At 45.1% G+C, this 16,330-nt stretch overlaps 1 protein-coding gene and 1 long non-coding RNA gene across 4 annotated transcripts in view; one reads left to right on the forward strand and one right to left on the reverse strand.

The window, feature by feature from the left end:
• Positions 1 to 16,330, reverse strand: part of LOC309645684 — a 594,963-nt gene that overhangs the window by 325,992 nt on the left and 252,641 nt on the right. The gene's annotated exons all lie outside the window — the stretch shown is intronic.
• PRKCB (protein kinase C beta) overlaps positions 1 to 16,330 on the forward strand; it is a 315,654-nt gene that overhangs the window by 255,934 nt on the left and 43,390 nt on the right. For all 3 annotated transcript variants that reach the window (XM_082431039.1, XM_082431040.1, XM_082431041.1), the window contains exon 10: positions 4,491 to 4,664. In XM_082431039.1, coding sequence (XP_082287165.1) covers positions 4,491 to 4,664 — 174 coding nt within the window. The remainder of the gene's footprint in view (positions 1 to 4,490; positions 4,665 to 16,330) is intronic.

A 16,330-nucleotide genomic window follows, 5' to 3' on the forward strand; every position in this document is an offset into this window, starting at 1 on the left:
GGGAATTTTCCAGAGTTTGCCCCTTTGTGTACCACTTTCAGGATGTGAGGGGGTGTCCTCTGGTACAGGCATATTCTCCCCTCTACCCCTGTGGCTTAGGGCAGGGCGAGGCACTGAGAATCTTCACACATCCCTGTTGATTGACTGAAATATAAATATCTCTACAAATGCAACAGTATTTTCTAAGGTGTGAAGCACATAGTATTGATGATTTGCAAGATGATTTTAGTTGAGTAATTGAGTTTTTTTAAGGTGGTACATAGGTGCCATATGAATGATAAGGTTTTTCTCTCTTTTTATGTTTTCTCTTAGTCTTTCTAATTACTTGAATCAGAAAGTCTCATTTGATGACAACATACCATTAATAGCTAACATTTGCTAATATCACTTTTTTCCTTAAACAAGAGGAAAACGCAGGCCTGGCTTGGAACCTTCAGCAGCCAGCAGTATCTAGCTAGAATTTTCTAGCACTGCTTTGCTTTTATTTACTTTTTTAAAAAAATTAATTTATTTTATTTTATTTATTTTTTGGCTGTGTTGAGTCTTTGTTGCTGCGCACGGGTTTTTCTCTAGTTGCGGCGAGCCGGGGCTACTCTTTGTTGCAGTGCACAGGCCTCTCTTTGCAGTGGCTTCTCTTGTTGCGAAGCACGGGCTCTAGGCGTGTGGGCTTCAGTAGTTGTGGCGCACGGGCTTAGTTGCTTCGTGGCATGTGGGATCTTCCCGGACCAGGGCTCGAACCCGTGTCCCCTGGATTGACAGGCAGATTCTTAACCACTGCGCCACCAGGGAAGCCCCCGCTTTTATTTACTTTTATGCTCATCTTCCACTTATGGCTGGTGATACTGGCTTGCCATTAATGGTGGTGATATAAAATTTCCTTTTCAGATAAATGTAGTTAAGTAAAGATGTGACTAGATTTTAAAAATACTAAGTAAATACCAGTTTAAGTGGTAGGGAAAAAATGTGAAAAAGGCACGTGAATGATTGATTGAAGTTTGGAAACACTTGCCCTAAAGTACCTGCCATAGATACAAAGCAGTCCCAGTGTCCAGAGGAGGGAGTGACCTGTCTGGTCTACGTGGATCATTGAGGGATATAGAGGAAGGTAACATCTGAGCTGAATCTCAGATTTTCTGAGCAGTGAAAGCGTGTGGAAGGACACTACAGGCAGTGGGAATAGAATAGCCAAAGGAAAAGAAAGAACAGGATGTGGTCAAGAAATTGTTTGACTTGCGGGAGTCACTGAGGGACTTGAAACATTTGAGTAGCCTGGTCAGATCTGCATCTTTAGAACAATCATCAGCTCCAGCAGGTTAATCTCTCTGAGCCTCAGTTTGTTCATCTGTACAAGGGGAGTAATTGAAACAGATGTAGGGTGTTCACCCCTGCCTCTGGTGCCTGGGGAAATTCCCAGCCATCTGTCCTGCTACTCCTCCAGACAGGGGACTGCATTGACATTCAAGGTGTCCAGGGCCCCTCCCCTGTGTTCTTGGGTGGTGGTTGGATGGGGTAGTGTGTCTACGAGTATTCTGGGTTGTTAGACGGTACGTGGACCAGTGGTGACGGGGCAGTGGGGTTGCCACACTCACAGCCAGCTCAGCGCTGAGCCCCTCCTGTGTACTTGGGGGTCCTCTCAGCTGATGACTCTGCTTGCATCCTCCTTCAGTCTCTCTACCCATTCTCCTCTGGCTAAGTCACCTCTCCGCCCTCCTCCCCGCCCTTGCCCCAGCCCTGCCTTCTCGGGAATCTGGGAGCAGAAAACCCCTGTCTCCAGCCTACTCTTAACATCTTAGTGGAGTCATTGTTTCTGCCTTGGTGAGGACTAGGGAAGGAAAAACGGCTCTGGGTACCCGTGAGGGAGCAGAGGGAGATGGGAAATAAGCTAAAGACACGCACTCCAGCACTTTGAGCCCTACTCTGCCATGGATGCGAGTGGGTCTGCTGTGAGGACTGAGTGGATGCCCGGCAGGGAGGACCTGCCCAGCTGGCAGCTCGTATTTCTATGGTGAGGCTGGGGGAGAAAGCAGTCGGGAAAGTCCTCTTGATGCGGAGGTGTGCGTCAGGGCCTTTCTCCCTAAGTGCTCTAAATTCCTAGGCCTGAATCGCCCATGGCCACCCCTGGCTGTGATGAGAGGGAAGGTGGTGCGGGCAGGATACGGGCCTCTGTGAGGGGCGGCGAGCGCAGCCCAGAGCTGCCGTGCAGTCAGGCCTCTTACCATCAGGGCAGGAGCCGAGCGGAGTCTGCAAGCTGCCCTCCTGCCTCGGGGCTCCCTCTGTGCGTCACTCCCTCTGGTCCCAGGCCTCTGTTGCACTCTCTGGTCCTCCAGCTGAGTCAGGTACGAGCATTTCATTTCCTCAGCCACCTAGACTCCTTGAGGATTCTTCTGGAACTCTCGCAAGTGGAGTGTATAAAGGCAGAGACCTTGGGAACAGGTAAACCAGAGTTCAATCCTGGCTCTGTCCCTAACTGAATTTGTGGTGTGACAGGTCACTTACCTTCCCTGAGCCCCGGGCTCCTATGAAATAGGGCTCTTTTCTTTTTAATTAATTAATTTTTTTTTTTTTTTTTTTAAAGCTAGAGACCCAGGATGCAGAGTGAGCTTGTTTTCTTTTTTTGTTTTTGTTTTTTTTTTAAATTAATTTATTTATTTAGTTTTGGCTGTGTTGGGTCTTTGTTTCTATGTGAGGGCTTTCTCTAGTTGCGGCAAGCGGGGGCCACTCTTCATTGCGGTGCGCGGGCCTCTCACTATCGCGGCCTCTCTTGTTGCGGAGCACAGGCTCCAGATGCACAGGCTCAGCAGTTGTGGCTCACGGGCCTAGTTGCTCCGTGGCATGTGGGATCTTCCCAGACCAGGGCTCGAACCCGTGTCCCCTGCATTGGCAGGCAGATTCTCAACCGCTACGCCACCAGGGAAGCCCAAATTAATTAATTAATTTTTAAACTTATTTATTTATTTCTTATTGAAGTGTAGTTGATGTACAATATTATATGTTACCGGTGTACAATATAGTAATTCACAATTTTTAAAGGTTATACTACATTTATAGTTATTATAAAATATTGGCCATATTCCCTGTGTTGTACAATATGCCCTGTAGCTTATTTTATACCTAATAGTTTGTACCTCTTAATCCCCCACCCCGTTGCTCCTCCCCCCTTGAAATAGGGTTCTTCATGGTACCGACTTCCTAGGGTCTTAGGCAAAGTGAATGAGACATAATAAATGAAAACCATTGTCTGACACCCTGGTAAGTGCTCAAAATATTGTGGTGATTGATATTATTGCCTGCAAAATATCTGACACAGTACACGCAGTATATAGTTACTTCAGTCTGATTGCTTCTTCCTCCAGGAAGCCATCTCAGAAGCCCCCAGACCAGGTTAGGTCTTGTACCATGTGGTCCTGCCCCATGCTCCCTAAGAGGCTTCTTGAGAATGGTACCTGCTGGTCACTGTTCTCTCTGGCATAGTCACAGCCAGTGAAAATAATGATGTGTCACAAGCCACACTGATTAACATGCTCAGATTGTGACCACAGCTGTATGAAAGGAAGCCCCAGGACAACAGAAGAGGATGTTAAAATATTACATTCATCATCCCTGTAATTAATGTCCAAAGTGTTCCTTCCTCCCTGGAATGCAGGGTCAGAGAACGTGCCTGATCATCTAATGCTGCTTCCCCGGTGCTTAGCAGGCTCTTAATGAATATTAAACAACTGAAAGAATAAGGGAACAATTGCCCCAAATTCAGTTCTTTCAGGAATTCACTCATTCCCTCCTTCAACAAATACTTCTTGAACACCTACTGTGTGCCAGGCACTGTTCCAGACTCTTGGGTTACCCCAGTGAACAAAACAGGCAAAGATACTTGCCCTCATGGGGTTCTAGTCATGTTTGGCTGGGCATTGATACATATCCCAAAGGGATATCTGAATACTTGCTCATCACTCTTGGAACCATCCTCTATTTTTAAAAAATTAAAAAAAAATTTTTTTTAGTCATATGCTTTTTAAAAAATTGAAGTATAATTGATGTACAATGTTGTGTTAGTTTCAGGTGTACAGCAAAGTGATTCAGTTTATATCCCTATATTCTTCTTCAGATTCTTTTCCATTATAGGTTATTACAAGATACTGACTAGAGTTCCCTGTGCTACACAGTAGGTCCTTGTTGATCTATTTTATTTATAGTAGCGTGTATCTGTTAACCCCAAACTCCTCATTTATCCCTCCCTGCCCCCACCACTTTCCCCTTTGGTCACCATAAGTTTGTTTTCTACGTCTGTGAGTCTGTCTCTCTTTTGGATCCATCCTCTGTTGATTGGGTTCAGCCATTCAAGGCGTGAGGTCTGTGGGAAACTTCACTTGGCGTATCAGCATTCACCGAGGGCACGTGGACTAAGCTTGGAGCGGACCTGAGTGACCGTCAGCCGCCTGTGGCTTCCCCGGGGCCCCTTTGACTACTCCACTGACGTGCCCGCTCTCTTGCAGGTCATGCTCTCAGAGCGGAAGGGCACAGATGAGCTCTACGCCGTGAAGATCCTGAAGAAGGACGTGGTGATCCAAGATGATGACGTGGAATGCACGATGGTAGAGAAGCGGGTGTTGGCCCTGCCCGGGAAGCCGCCCTTCCTGACCCAGCTGCATTCCTGCTTCCAGACCATGGTAACTGCCTGGGGGCCTGGGCCACTCCATCTCCAGGCTTCAGGCTTTGGCCAGAGCTGTCCCGGCAGCGGCCACTGCAAAGAGACACCCGGGCCCTTCCCCTCCTAGAGACAGGCAGCTGTCAGGGCCCAGGGACGGCCGACCGTGGAGAATTTCTGAGGTTGCTGCTGAGAAGCACCCTCCCCTGAGGCAGATGCTGTTTCAACAAAGATAAAGGAACTCAGGCAATTGGTTTTATAACCAGTGGAGCAGGGCCTTCCTCTGGCAGCAAGAGGTGACTTGCGGACAGGAATTCAGGACTCACAATCTGAGATGTACTAGCAGAACTTACAGATAGGGATGAGGGAAAAGGTCCTCCTATGTGCCCCTAGAGGATCACAGTCGACCCTCTGGACTCTTCCGATAAATGCGCGAGTTCACGCTGCAGGTTGCATGGACCTCCTTGGAGGAGGGGTTGCGTGACAATACAGCCCTCAGAGGACTCCCGGGGCAGGGGACACAGCCTGGGCAGGGACTTGTGAGATCAGAACCGGGCTCCTAAGAAGAAGGGGGCATCCGGGTACTATCTGCCACTGACTGTGATCCTACCTCTATCTGTGAGAATAAGAGCTGGCCCTTCAAGCAACTTCTTACCTTTCCCCTGTTCAGACTAGACCTTGGTCTCCATACCTAGGGGGGTACTTGTGGCGATCAGGCAACAATTTGGGGACCCATGCACCTCTCCAGGTTCTGCTATGACAGCCCCCATTGCCTTGTCTTATAACTATCCTCATGTCTGTCTCCTCTGCTTTAAGAACATGACCTTCTCAGAAATGGGACCCAGCTTACTCAGCTCTATACCTCATCTATGAGCCTTTCCCAGGTACCAGGCACTGTGGTGGGGTGGGGCAGGGGGCAGGGGGGAGATGGGGCAGAGCCTAAATGAAAAGAGATACAAAGTTAATTCTTGCTTTGGGAGCTTCTAAGGGCCAAAGGCCTAGTGTCTTGAAGATGCTTTAAGGGAGTTTTCAATATTATTTTGACTCTCTCCAGTTCTCACCCTACATCCTGATTGTAGAGCCCAACCCCTGTGCGAGATGGGACACTATTGCAAGTTGCGTGTACCTTAAAGCTTGGGACTTGCTCTCTTCTCCAACATCACCAAGTCCTGTGCTCTGCTAAGTTAGACTGAGTCCCTCCAGCCTAGGAAGACCCAGAACTGGGCTTGAGGTGGGTTTTCTCAGTGCAGACCATACGCCAGGCATAGAACTACCTGTTGTGAAAGGGGTAGAGCCAGAACCCAGCCCCTTCCCTGTTCTAAGTAGTCTCTTGATACATTTGGGGTTAAGATCCCAGCTTTGTCACTTTCTGGCTGAGTGGCCTTGGGAAAATTACAAAACCTCTTGGTATCAGTCTCCTCATTTGTGAATGAGCTACATTCAAGGTTGCTATGAGGAGGAAATGAGATTATACATGAGAAACACTTAACACAGTGCTTGATACCTGGTAAACGCTCATAGATGCTGGTTATTCACTTCGGTTGTTGCCTGATCGCCACAGGGGCATCTATGTTTTGGGTGCAGGGATGATTTTCTGCTGGGACCCATTTCCTGAATCCCAGACAATCTCCCTACCACAGGTCATCAAGAGAAGGAACATTCTAGGCAAATGTGTACAGTATTCCCCTGCGGGGGCTCTGACCCACCAGCCTCTTGTTGGGGTCTGCTGGTGACGAGGGGCTACAAGAACATTTTTAACTCCACTGCAGGCAGGACTAAGAGCTGAAATCGTGTTTGCCAAAGTATAGAGCACGCACCACCATGCAGAATGGTCCTGGGTAGTTCAAAGGGTGATTTTGGGTGGTGCACGGACTTTAAATTATGTTCTTTTCAGTTCACTTTATTTTCTTCTGAGTGCCTCGAAGAGAATGTTTCTGTTTGGTGCTAGCATGGCCATTAACATCTTTCTAACACTTGACTTTTTAACGAAGAGACAGGACCAAGCTTCAGGTTCTGAGCTTTGGCAAATAGCAGTTTCTAAGTCGCTGTTTTGCTTTTATTTTCTATATATTTTTACAGACTTCTTTCATTTATGACAATATAAAGTCTTTTTATTTTTAAATTTTGAGATATTATAAGACAAATATAGAGAAACCACACACAATTGATGTTTTAATAATGAGTTATTACAAGGTTAAGTTCCTCATACCACCATCCAGGTCGAGAAAGAACTTTGGCAGCCACTCTAGAAGCTTCTCTGCATCCCAATCTCAATCTCCCCCCAAATGGTAGCTTGACTTCCTTGCCTGTCTCTATAGTTTTATCATCCCTTGATAAGATAGTTTACTCTTTCCCATTTGTAGAAATTTGATTTGTCTTTTAATAGGGTGATTTCCCTCTCCATTCCTTCCATCCCTTTCTTTTATCTGCTAAAGATCCTGGGCTGTTTGACCCACAGCATTTTCACAGTCTGGATTTTGCTGAGTGCATAGTCATGGGGCCCCTCCACATGTTTCCTCTGTCCTCTGTGTTTTCTGCAAATTGGTAGCTGGACCTAGAGGTTCGGTCAGACCCAGGTTTGAGCCCTTTGGCAAGACCATAGGTGGCTGTGTGTGTTCTTTCATCCAAAGTCACATAATGTCCGGTTGTCTCTCTTTTTGTAAAGTGTTGGCAACCAGTGATGCTCTGTGCCTAGGTCCATGAATTCATTAAGGATTGTGAGATGGTGATATCCTAATTCTGTCATTCCTTTTTCTTTATTAGTTGGAATTCTTTTATAAAGAGAGACTTCCCTCATCTGTTGCTTGGTCCCCTGGTGATACAGTTCATATAGGAAAGGCAGGATAGATGCATGACACTTTTTTTGTTATTTGACAGTTTTCATGAACTGGCTCACTGTTATGCCCCAAAGGTGACAAAAGTTTGCTTTTAAAATAAAATTTTTGAGTAAAAGAATAGAGTCCTTGTAAAGAAAAATATTAAGTGAGCAATAATTCACATTACCTGGGACTTGGCAAAGATCGGGAAGGGCATACATCTTACAAGTCCAAATCCCTAGTGTTACCTTGGGGAGTTAAGGCCTAAAGGTATTCAAGTAGTGACAAAAATGGGATTAGACTAGACTGTTAGACCTCTAGACTCTCTCATTCTCACATCTTCTCTTTTTTTCCATTGGTGGTTCCCAAACTGACTCGTGGACATCACCAGATAAAGTGCAGTCTCCGTGGTAAACAGACTGAGTGGTAAACAAGAAGGCGATCTTGTTCTCAAGGAAGAGGCTGGGCTAACTTGGAGCAGCAGTTTTCAATTTCAGTTGGATGTGTTGAGATTGGGGGGAATTGGTCATTTGTGACTAATATTCATTAAGTACAGTATCTTCATTTGTAATTTACTGTTTTAAACACGATAGAGTAGAGTGGATTTGAGGCTCTCCTTTTAACATTGAGCCTTGTATTTCATTATGCTTTCTGGAATTGGAGAGTAGGGTCTGGGTGTGCATGGAAATTGTGCAGACCCTGAGTCCCCTCCAGGAGTTGTCACCTGCCAGGGAAGAGAGATTAAGAACCGAGAGAACGTAAAACACGAGAGTTGAGTAGATTCGAGTCTTGTATGGGGATGGAGGCCTCCTATTGAAGACCGACCCACAGTCTCCCACTCCAGCAAGGCCAGGGATGGAACAGGTTGCTTTCTTTGTTGGTGAGGATCAGATGAAATCGTTAACTCACGTTGAGGGGCCGTATTGTTTGGGGGGAAAATATAACTTTAAATAACAGAGTTACGCTTGGCATGGGGAGATACACTCACTGCCAGCTGAGCTCGAGGCCCTTGGGGGCTGAGCGGGGTTGGCTGAGGGGAGAGCAGAGACCCTCCCATCTCACATCCACTCAGCAGCAGATGCTCTTTGAGTGAAAGGCCCCCACTGAAAATTTTTTTTCATTTACTTTTTCTTTTGGCTAAGCACATATATTTTAATTTTACATAAATTTATTTCAGAGACCTAATAACGCCTACTATACGTGAGGCACAGGACCGGCCATCATAAGCCACGTCCGTGACAGCCCTTGCATGGGTCCCGACATCATCCCAATGTCACAGACGGGCACTGAGGCCATACAGCTAGTACGTTTCAGGGCCAGGACTCGAACCCAGGCAGCCTGGCTCCGAGGGGCTTTACACTTAATCACCGCACTATGAGGTCTTTTGAGTGTACGTTACCCGATTTCCACTCTATCTGACACGCGTGGGGCAGAACCGCCAGCAGCCAGCCTGTCTCCAGGCTCCAGCAGGGGCCCCACCGCATCCCACACCTGGTGCTCCCTCCTTCAGCTTTCCCATCCCTGGAGTGGATCTGACTTTCTGTCTGCGCATCTGCCATCCTGTGGGCCTTTGAAAACGCTGTTTCGTTCCAGCCTCACAAAACATCTTGGGTGGAAGGGATTATCTGACCCCCCACTTTGCAGGTGAACGGATTGAGGAACTGGGATGTTGGGTAGTTTTCCCTGGACACAGCACAGGGTCACAGGCCCACTGAACCCAGAGCCCAAGCTTTTACTAGTAGATTATGTTGAGTTGCTATCAAAATGGCCTCAACAGGGATGATCAAAAGCACAAAAAGCAGCAGCCTTAGTGTGTCAGCCTGTGTCAGGCACTGTGCTCAGTGCTCTACAGGTAACCTCTCATTTTATCCTCCTGACACTTCGACTGGGTGGGCCCTGTGACTACCCCCAATGTATAGATAAGGGCGCTGATATTCAGAGAAGTTCAGTAACTTGAGCAATGGCACACACAGGGAGGGGGGGTGGCACTGGCATTTGTTCTGTAAGACTCTAGAACCCCAAACCCCGAAGCCTCGCTATCCTGCCTCTGCCTGACCTCCAGATTCCTTTTTCTAGTTTAGAAATTATCTTCATTGTCATGATCACATCTAATTTTAACAAGAACACCGCAAGCACATATTACTGTCCACACTTCTGTAAAGGAAACCAACCCTCAGAAATTTGAAATGCCTCAGGTTACACTGTTGGTAAGTGGCAGGTGTCCTAATGCCCCTTCAGGTGTTCTTTTCACTATGAAAGAGTCACCTACTTACCCCACAAGGATATTGCGATGATCGGAAAGATTTCGTGGTGGGAGTGGTTTTCAGATTTAGGGAGCCCTGCCTATAGGTGAAACAAGCCATTGTTAACCTGGCTCAGGTGAGCAGGAAGGCCCATGAAGGTGGTCATCGTCTCACGCTCACCTTCTGGAGTTGCATATCCCCTGACCCCCAGATTGGTGCTCCAGAGGTGGAGGCGTCCTGGCTGGAATAGGCAGTATCCCTAAAGCCAACATCCCTGAAAGTCAGATCATTACTGCCAGTCTACAGGGGGTACTAAGGATTATTGATTCTGTCAACAAATATTTATTTGTTGACATAAATGTGTCAGGACCCAGCTGCATCCCTGTGAGGGTACATCAGTGAACAAAAGAGATAAAGTCCCCTGTTCCTTGGGAATTTACATTCGAATGGAGGAGACAGATAATAAACAATAATAATAAAAAATAAAGGGGGAAGAGATGGATGGATGAAGACAGAGATGCTATTTTTGATTGGATGATCAAGGAAGGTCTTTCTGATAAGGATGACATTTGAGCAGAGACCAGAGCAAATGAGGGAGTGAGGCACGTGGATGTCTAGGGGCAAAGTGTTCTAGACAGCAGGGAGAGTGAGTGTAAATGCCCGAGGCAGGGACATGCTCGGCATATTTGAGGAGCAGCAAGGAGGCCAGCGTAGCCTGAGTGGAGTGTCATTTTGTATTTTGTGACCCAGAATTCTTTTTTGAATCAGCTACTTTTAAAAAATGACAAATTTATTATAACATGCTGCAAATTTGATATGTTTTTTTTGCTAGAGACTTAGAATTTGGAAGGTAAAAGATCCTTGATAAAACAGAAAAATCTTGAAGGTGGTCAGAATAGATAAAAAGGAAAAAGACACCCTACCAATATACAAAACAATTTTTGTCATGCTTAAAACGATACAAATTTAATTTCTAAAAACTTGTTTAGAAAAGCAAAGTTACATCAGAAGTATTCTTAGACAACTGGATTTTAAAGATCCTTGAAAAGCATGCATGGCGCGATGTTAACAGAAAATGTAAGATATTACATTCTATTTAAAAGATTATTCTAAATGTGTTAAAATTGAATCTGCACACGGAAAAGAATCAGAGACACAGATAAATCGAAACTTTGATTTGATTTAGCGAGGGGCCAGTGGGTAATTGTCTTCATTTTGAATTTATATTATTTCAGGAGAGTCGATAATAAAACACTTTAAAAGTGTTCAATGTGCCACAAGATGGCAAAAGTTAATACTCAAATACACAGATACAAAAGCCATCAGAAGGGGGTTGAGTTTTCAGAGAATTGCTCATTAGAGGAACTGATCTTCGGAGAATGGGGTTTAGGCCAGTTGTTCTAGAAGCACAAAGGGATAAGCACCAGCTTCTCAGTCAGATAAATCTGGGTCTATGATTACTGGCTGTGTGACCTCCAGGAAGTCACTTAACAGATCTGCATATTGGTTTCATCATCTTTAAAGTGACATAAGAAGTGAGGATTAGAAGAGGTGGTGTACAAAGTGCAGAACAAACAAAAAGGGAGGCTACCCACATTATTTGAGCTGGGCTGGAGGGGCACCTGGCTGGAGGGGCACAAAAGGATTATGTTTCCTCCAGCCCTTTTGCAGTTTTTCCCGGGTACAATTGTCAGCCCAGCACATTCATGCAGTTTCCCGACCGCCAGTGGGCACAGGCAGTTAAGTCTCCTTAGCAAAACATCTATTTTAAATGTTTTCTTTTCAATTGAACATATGCACTTCTTTTTTTTTTTTTTTTTTAAATAGAATTAGATTTTATGAGTCATTGAAGGACAGGAATTACTTCCTCCCCAAATTTGCTGTTGTAGCCCAGCAAGAACTCAGTTGCAAGGCATGCTGGGAGGGGCATCAACCCAGAATGCAAAAAGGGACAGGGAGGGGGATGAGGATGATTCCCCTTGTAGAGTTGGCCCCTGACGACACGTCCATTGAGCACCGAGAGTGTCCAAGGGGTCCTGGTAACTCGGGGTCAACTCTGGGTTGGCAGCAGTATCCAAGGATATAGTTTAATGTAACGGCGTTGCTGTAGGAAACTCTTGGCCGTAGTCTCAGTTGACCATGGTTGAGTTGCAGGAAACAGAATACCTCTTCCAAACTAGCTGTTGTTAAAAAAAAAAAAAAAAAAGAATTATTGGAAGAAAAACAACCCAAAGGCAAAGATGTACCTGAGCATCATGAAGATCTAGAAACTGTAACTTCAAAGCTTTCTAGACTAGATCTCTGTTTCTTTTTCCTTGCTTTCTTTGTTTTTCCCCTGTTCATGGTAACATGGCTTCCCTAGTCCCTTGCAGTTTGCCTACCCACCAAATTCCCCGAATTCCAATTCATACACAGGAAAGAGAATCTGATTGATTCAGCATAGGTCAGTTGTTTTATTCCTAGCCCAATCACCTATTAATTGGCTACTAATTCAGCAGGAACCTTTAAGAAGGGGTTGTATCTACAGGGACGGAATAATTGGTGCTCTTGTCAGGTGGGAGATGCCATCTTGAATCCAAGGAGACCAACTGGGTTGGAGCAGGACATAGCCTGCTGCTAGCTAGCAGTGCAAACATGGTATTCAATGCATCCAAGGAGAGGAAGCTGGAGAGAGCTTGATAGGTGTCTGGGCCTCAGGCAACTAAAGCCATCCAAGAATCTTGAGTGCAGGAAAGGACCCAGGAATGCAACCCAGGCATATAGAGCTGGGGTGGGGAGGAATAGACACAGCCTGGTTCTCTCTGCCCTCTTGATGGTGGCCTTTGCATATTCATTCAATAATCAAAGGTCCATAGAATTCCAAGGAAGAAGAGAGATGGCCCTAGCCCTTGAGAACTTTGCTCTCTATGAGGAAGGGCAAAGTTTAGAAAGCAGAAAATACAGTTAGAGGAGCATCAAGTTGCTTGATTCTGATAGTGATTCTTAGGCTATAGAATACAGAGGAAAGAAGGTGTCCACACGCTCACTTGAGTGAGCCTCTGTGAGTTTGCATGGACTCCATGCATTATCTGTTACATCTTTGCAAACCCATATGGAAGAGAAGCTATTCCTGCCCCTTTAGGAAGGCAGGGGAAGTTTAAGTAACTGATGCAAGGTCTCAGAGTAAGTAAGCAGGATAACCGGCCCTTGAACCCAGTATTAGCTCATGCCACAGCTAAGGCTCTTAACTGCACAGCTTCTTGATAGAAACAGATGGATCTTTGCAGTAAGAGGAACAGTTTACAGACAGGATTGATTCACTGACCAGCTTGGAAAATCACTAAAGATCATTAAATAGATTAGCGCTTATGCAACTCACCTTAGAGCAGGGTACACGCTTAGAGTTGCCCACATTGTTGATTTTCTCTGTCCGTGGTATCTTATTAAAAGTGGCAAGTGTCCTCCTGGCAGTCACATGGGCATTGTGTCACATCCCACTTTCAGCTGTCTTGGAGGAACAGTGATTATCTCTTTAAATGCCCTGCCCTATCCAGGGCCTCCCCTGGTGAATTCTGCACATGCAATCCAGCCATCGTTTTAAATCGGACTATCCTCATATTCACACTCCAAATTTGAAAAATTCTATCCAACCATTTTGCACGCTGCGGTGACAGATATTTAATTTTATTTATTTACTGATTGAACATGAGCGGTCACGGAGAAAGGAAATTTATAATTAACTGAAGTCGTTTCACGCTTCGGAGACAAGGGCAGTGTGTAAATGAAGAATAACCGCAATAACGATGATAATTTGGAAGAAACACTTTGAAAGTTGAGCAGACTGGCTAGTTTGAAGAGAAAGATGGTGAGCTTGCCTTTCGGAGCTTTTAATTGGAGTTGACAGTGGAACACCCACGTAGAAACGTCCTGTAGCCAGCTGGAGCTGACTGGAGCTCAGGAGAAAGGGAGAGGATAGAAATTGAAGTCGAGATTCATCAGCCTAGAGCGATGAGAGTTGATGTTTTGAGCTGTGACAAGTCCTCTTTGGAAAACAGAGCAGGTAGCAGGAGCCAAGCTGGACTTGGAGTCCATACTCAATACATACTTTCCGATGTCCATGTAGGAGAGGCCAGCAAGTAGGTCCTGATCCAAACCCACTGCACGTGACTATGAGAAAGACCTGTGAAGCCTTGGAATAATTTTATAGGAAGCGTGGGGAACAAAGTCAGGTTTCAGGGCACTATGGGGGGAATAATTATGTCAGAATTGGAGGTAGTGGGTGAGCTGAAGTCCCCAGAGCTCACTCTTTGTACCTCTCATGAAATTTCTCTGAACACATCCTACTTTAGATGATGGCTTTAGTTAGTTGTATATTAACCATGATTCTGAATTCCTATGGAATTAACCAAGATTCTGAATTTTCTGACGGCAAGACCTATACCTTATCATTTTTGCCCTTTTAACACCTAATACCATGAATTGCAAACATAAATGCTCGATAAAAGTTCTAAAATTCACTTCTCTGCTCAAGATGGGCTCTAGATTGCCATTGGCAGTGTTTTCCAAATTTTGATGTTCCTTGTGTTGGAGTGGGAGGTGAAGTACATGGGCAAATTGCATTTATTTTAAAAATAAGTCATTTAAGGGATTGATGTACCAAAGCCAGACTGGTGATAGCATGGAGTCAATAGACTCCAGAGAGGCATTTATTTTTTTACAGAGACAATGAATCTCCATTTATGACTTTGGTATGAAGTTTTAAAATTTTTAAATAACTGTGTTTAAGTAAAAAAAAAAAAAAATAAGGTAAGTTAATAAAAAACATTTTAAAATAAGTAAATTTTAGTAGATGATTTAGAACAACATGGTAAAGATCTTAACGTAAGTGAGATGACTGACGTTTGGGTGGATGGCCTTCTGCAGTTCATCATAATCTGATCCCATGTCTTGCTCACATCTCCTCTTTTGTAACTCCATGCATTCTACTCTCCCTCCTCAGCAATAATAGCCATCAAATCAGGGTCTTAAGGTGCTAGTTATATTTTTAATAATATGCATTAAAATAAACACAAAACTCTAAAGGTAAAAACATAGCCCACCTAAAATTATCTCCCACCTCATTTTGGGAAACATTGCCATTTGGAAGTTTATCTGGTCTCCCCACTTGCCTGGGGGAATCCTTAACGTCGGGCACCACGGATCATTCACAGTAGTATCTCTGGCAGTAGAAGAGCCTGGCAAAGAGTGGGCATCATTAAGTGTTTGCTCGGAAAATGAAAGGACAGCAAGATGCAAACCATAATGTTTAATAGCTGAAGCACTGGTGTGCCAATGCCACACTCAGTACAGTTCGAAGATGACAGATCTCAGGGTTGCCCCGAATACAGTGAGTGGTAGAAACAGACCACAGAACATGGCATTACCCACCGTGGAGCTCTCTCCCTGATGTTGGGATTCTGACTAATGAGTCTGGGGGTGGGGGGCAAGTTGAGTTCTTCCAAGCAGAAAGCAAGCAACTGAAATCTCTCCCTCACTTACTTCTCTCTCTGTGGCCGATGCCATCTGCTAGTTTTAAAAATAATTTTTAAAAGCAAGTGTTTTGGTTCTCTTCAACGTGCAGCAAAGACAGATGCTATTTTTAGGCTTGTTTTCTATCAGAAAACCCCCAAAGAACCAGGGGCAGGGTGTCGGCACTTCTGGCTGACTGTCTCCACTCTGCCACTAACTTGTAAGTGACCTTCTTGCAAACCTCATATGCCTTGGAGTGGAGGGTTCTGCCTCTCATTAGAGATGTTGAGAGGGTGAAGTAGAGTCGGGCTGAGAAAGTCCTTCAACATTTCAAAAATAATTGATTAACCTGTACCCGTCCCTTGTGGTCTGCCAGCTTTTTTTTGACGTCCCTTCTCTTCTCCCCTGGACCGGAAGCTCCCAGAAGGGAGGACACACCACACATCCATACAATGTCTGGGTCAGAACCTTACACGGGAAGCTGCATAATACGAGGTTACAGGTGTAGACTCTGAAACCAACCTGCCCGGGGTTCAAATCCTGCCAGGGGGAAAAGGTAATGTTTGTCATGTTGGGTTGTTTAGAGAGAAAAATGAGACAAAATATGCAAAGCGCTCAGCTGAGTCACATAGTGCTCGCCAGGTGGTAGCCTCATTTCGTTGTTTTTATTCTAATTATTGTACACTCAATACACATTTGATAAATGCACACATGACTGTTATATGTAAGATCAAGTTCTGTGCACTATAAGGAAGGCTTTTTTTTAGTGGTGGATTAAACCTTTGTTGTATGGCCGCCATCACTGTTAGAACACTTCACATACGTCATCTTGGTACTTACTCTATGGGCAGGTGGGTCGTGTCCACTTTACAGGTGGAGAGAAAGCTGGAGATTCGAGAGGTTAAGTAACAGCTGTTACACAGCTAGTAGGTAGTGGAAAGAGACTTCAAATCCTATATTGCTTTCATAGGGACCCTTTGCCCTACACATCACTTCTCTGCTACCCCCCTCCTGGTCTTACAGCCCCGTACAATAGCTTGGCGACTTTTGACAGCAAACCCCCTTTTACACAGCGACCCAGCCACTCCAATATATAAGTAAGACAGAAACACATATTTCACAACGCGACCAGTCCCAGAAGC

The sequence above is a fragment of the Balaenoptera physalus genome (genome assembly GCF_965194825.1).
Source record: "Balaenoptera physalus genome assembly, chromosome: 16".
NCBI lineage: Eukaryota > Metazoa > Chordata > Mammalia > Artiodactyla > Balaenopteridae > Balaenoptera > Balaenoptera physalus.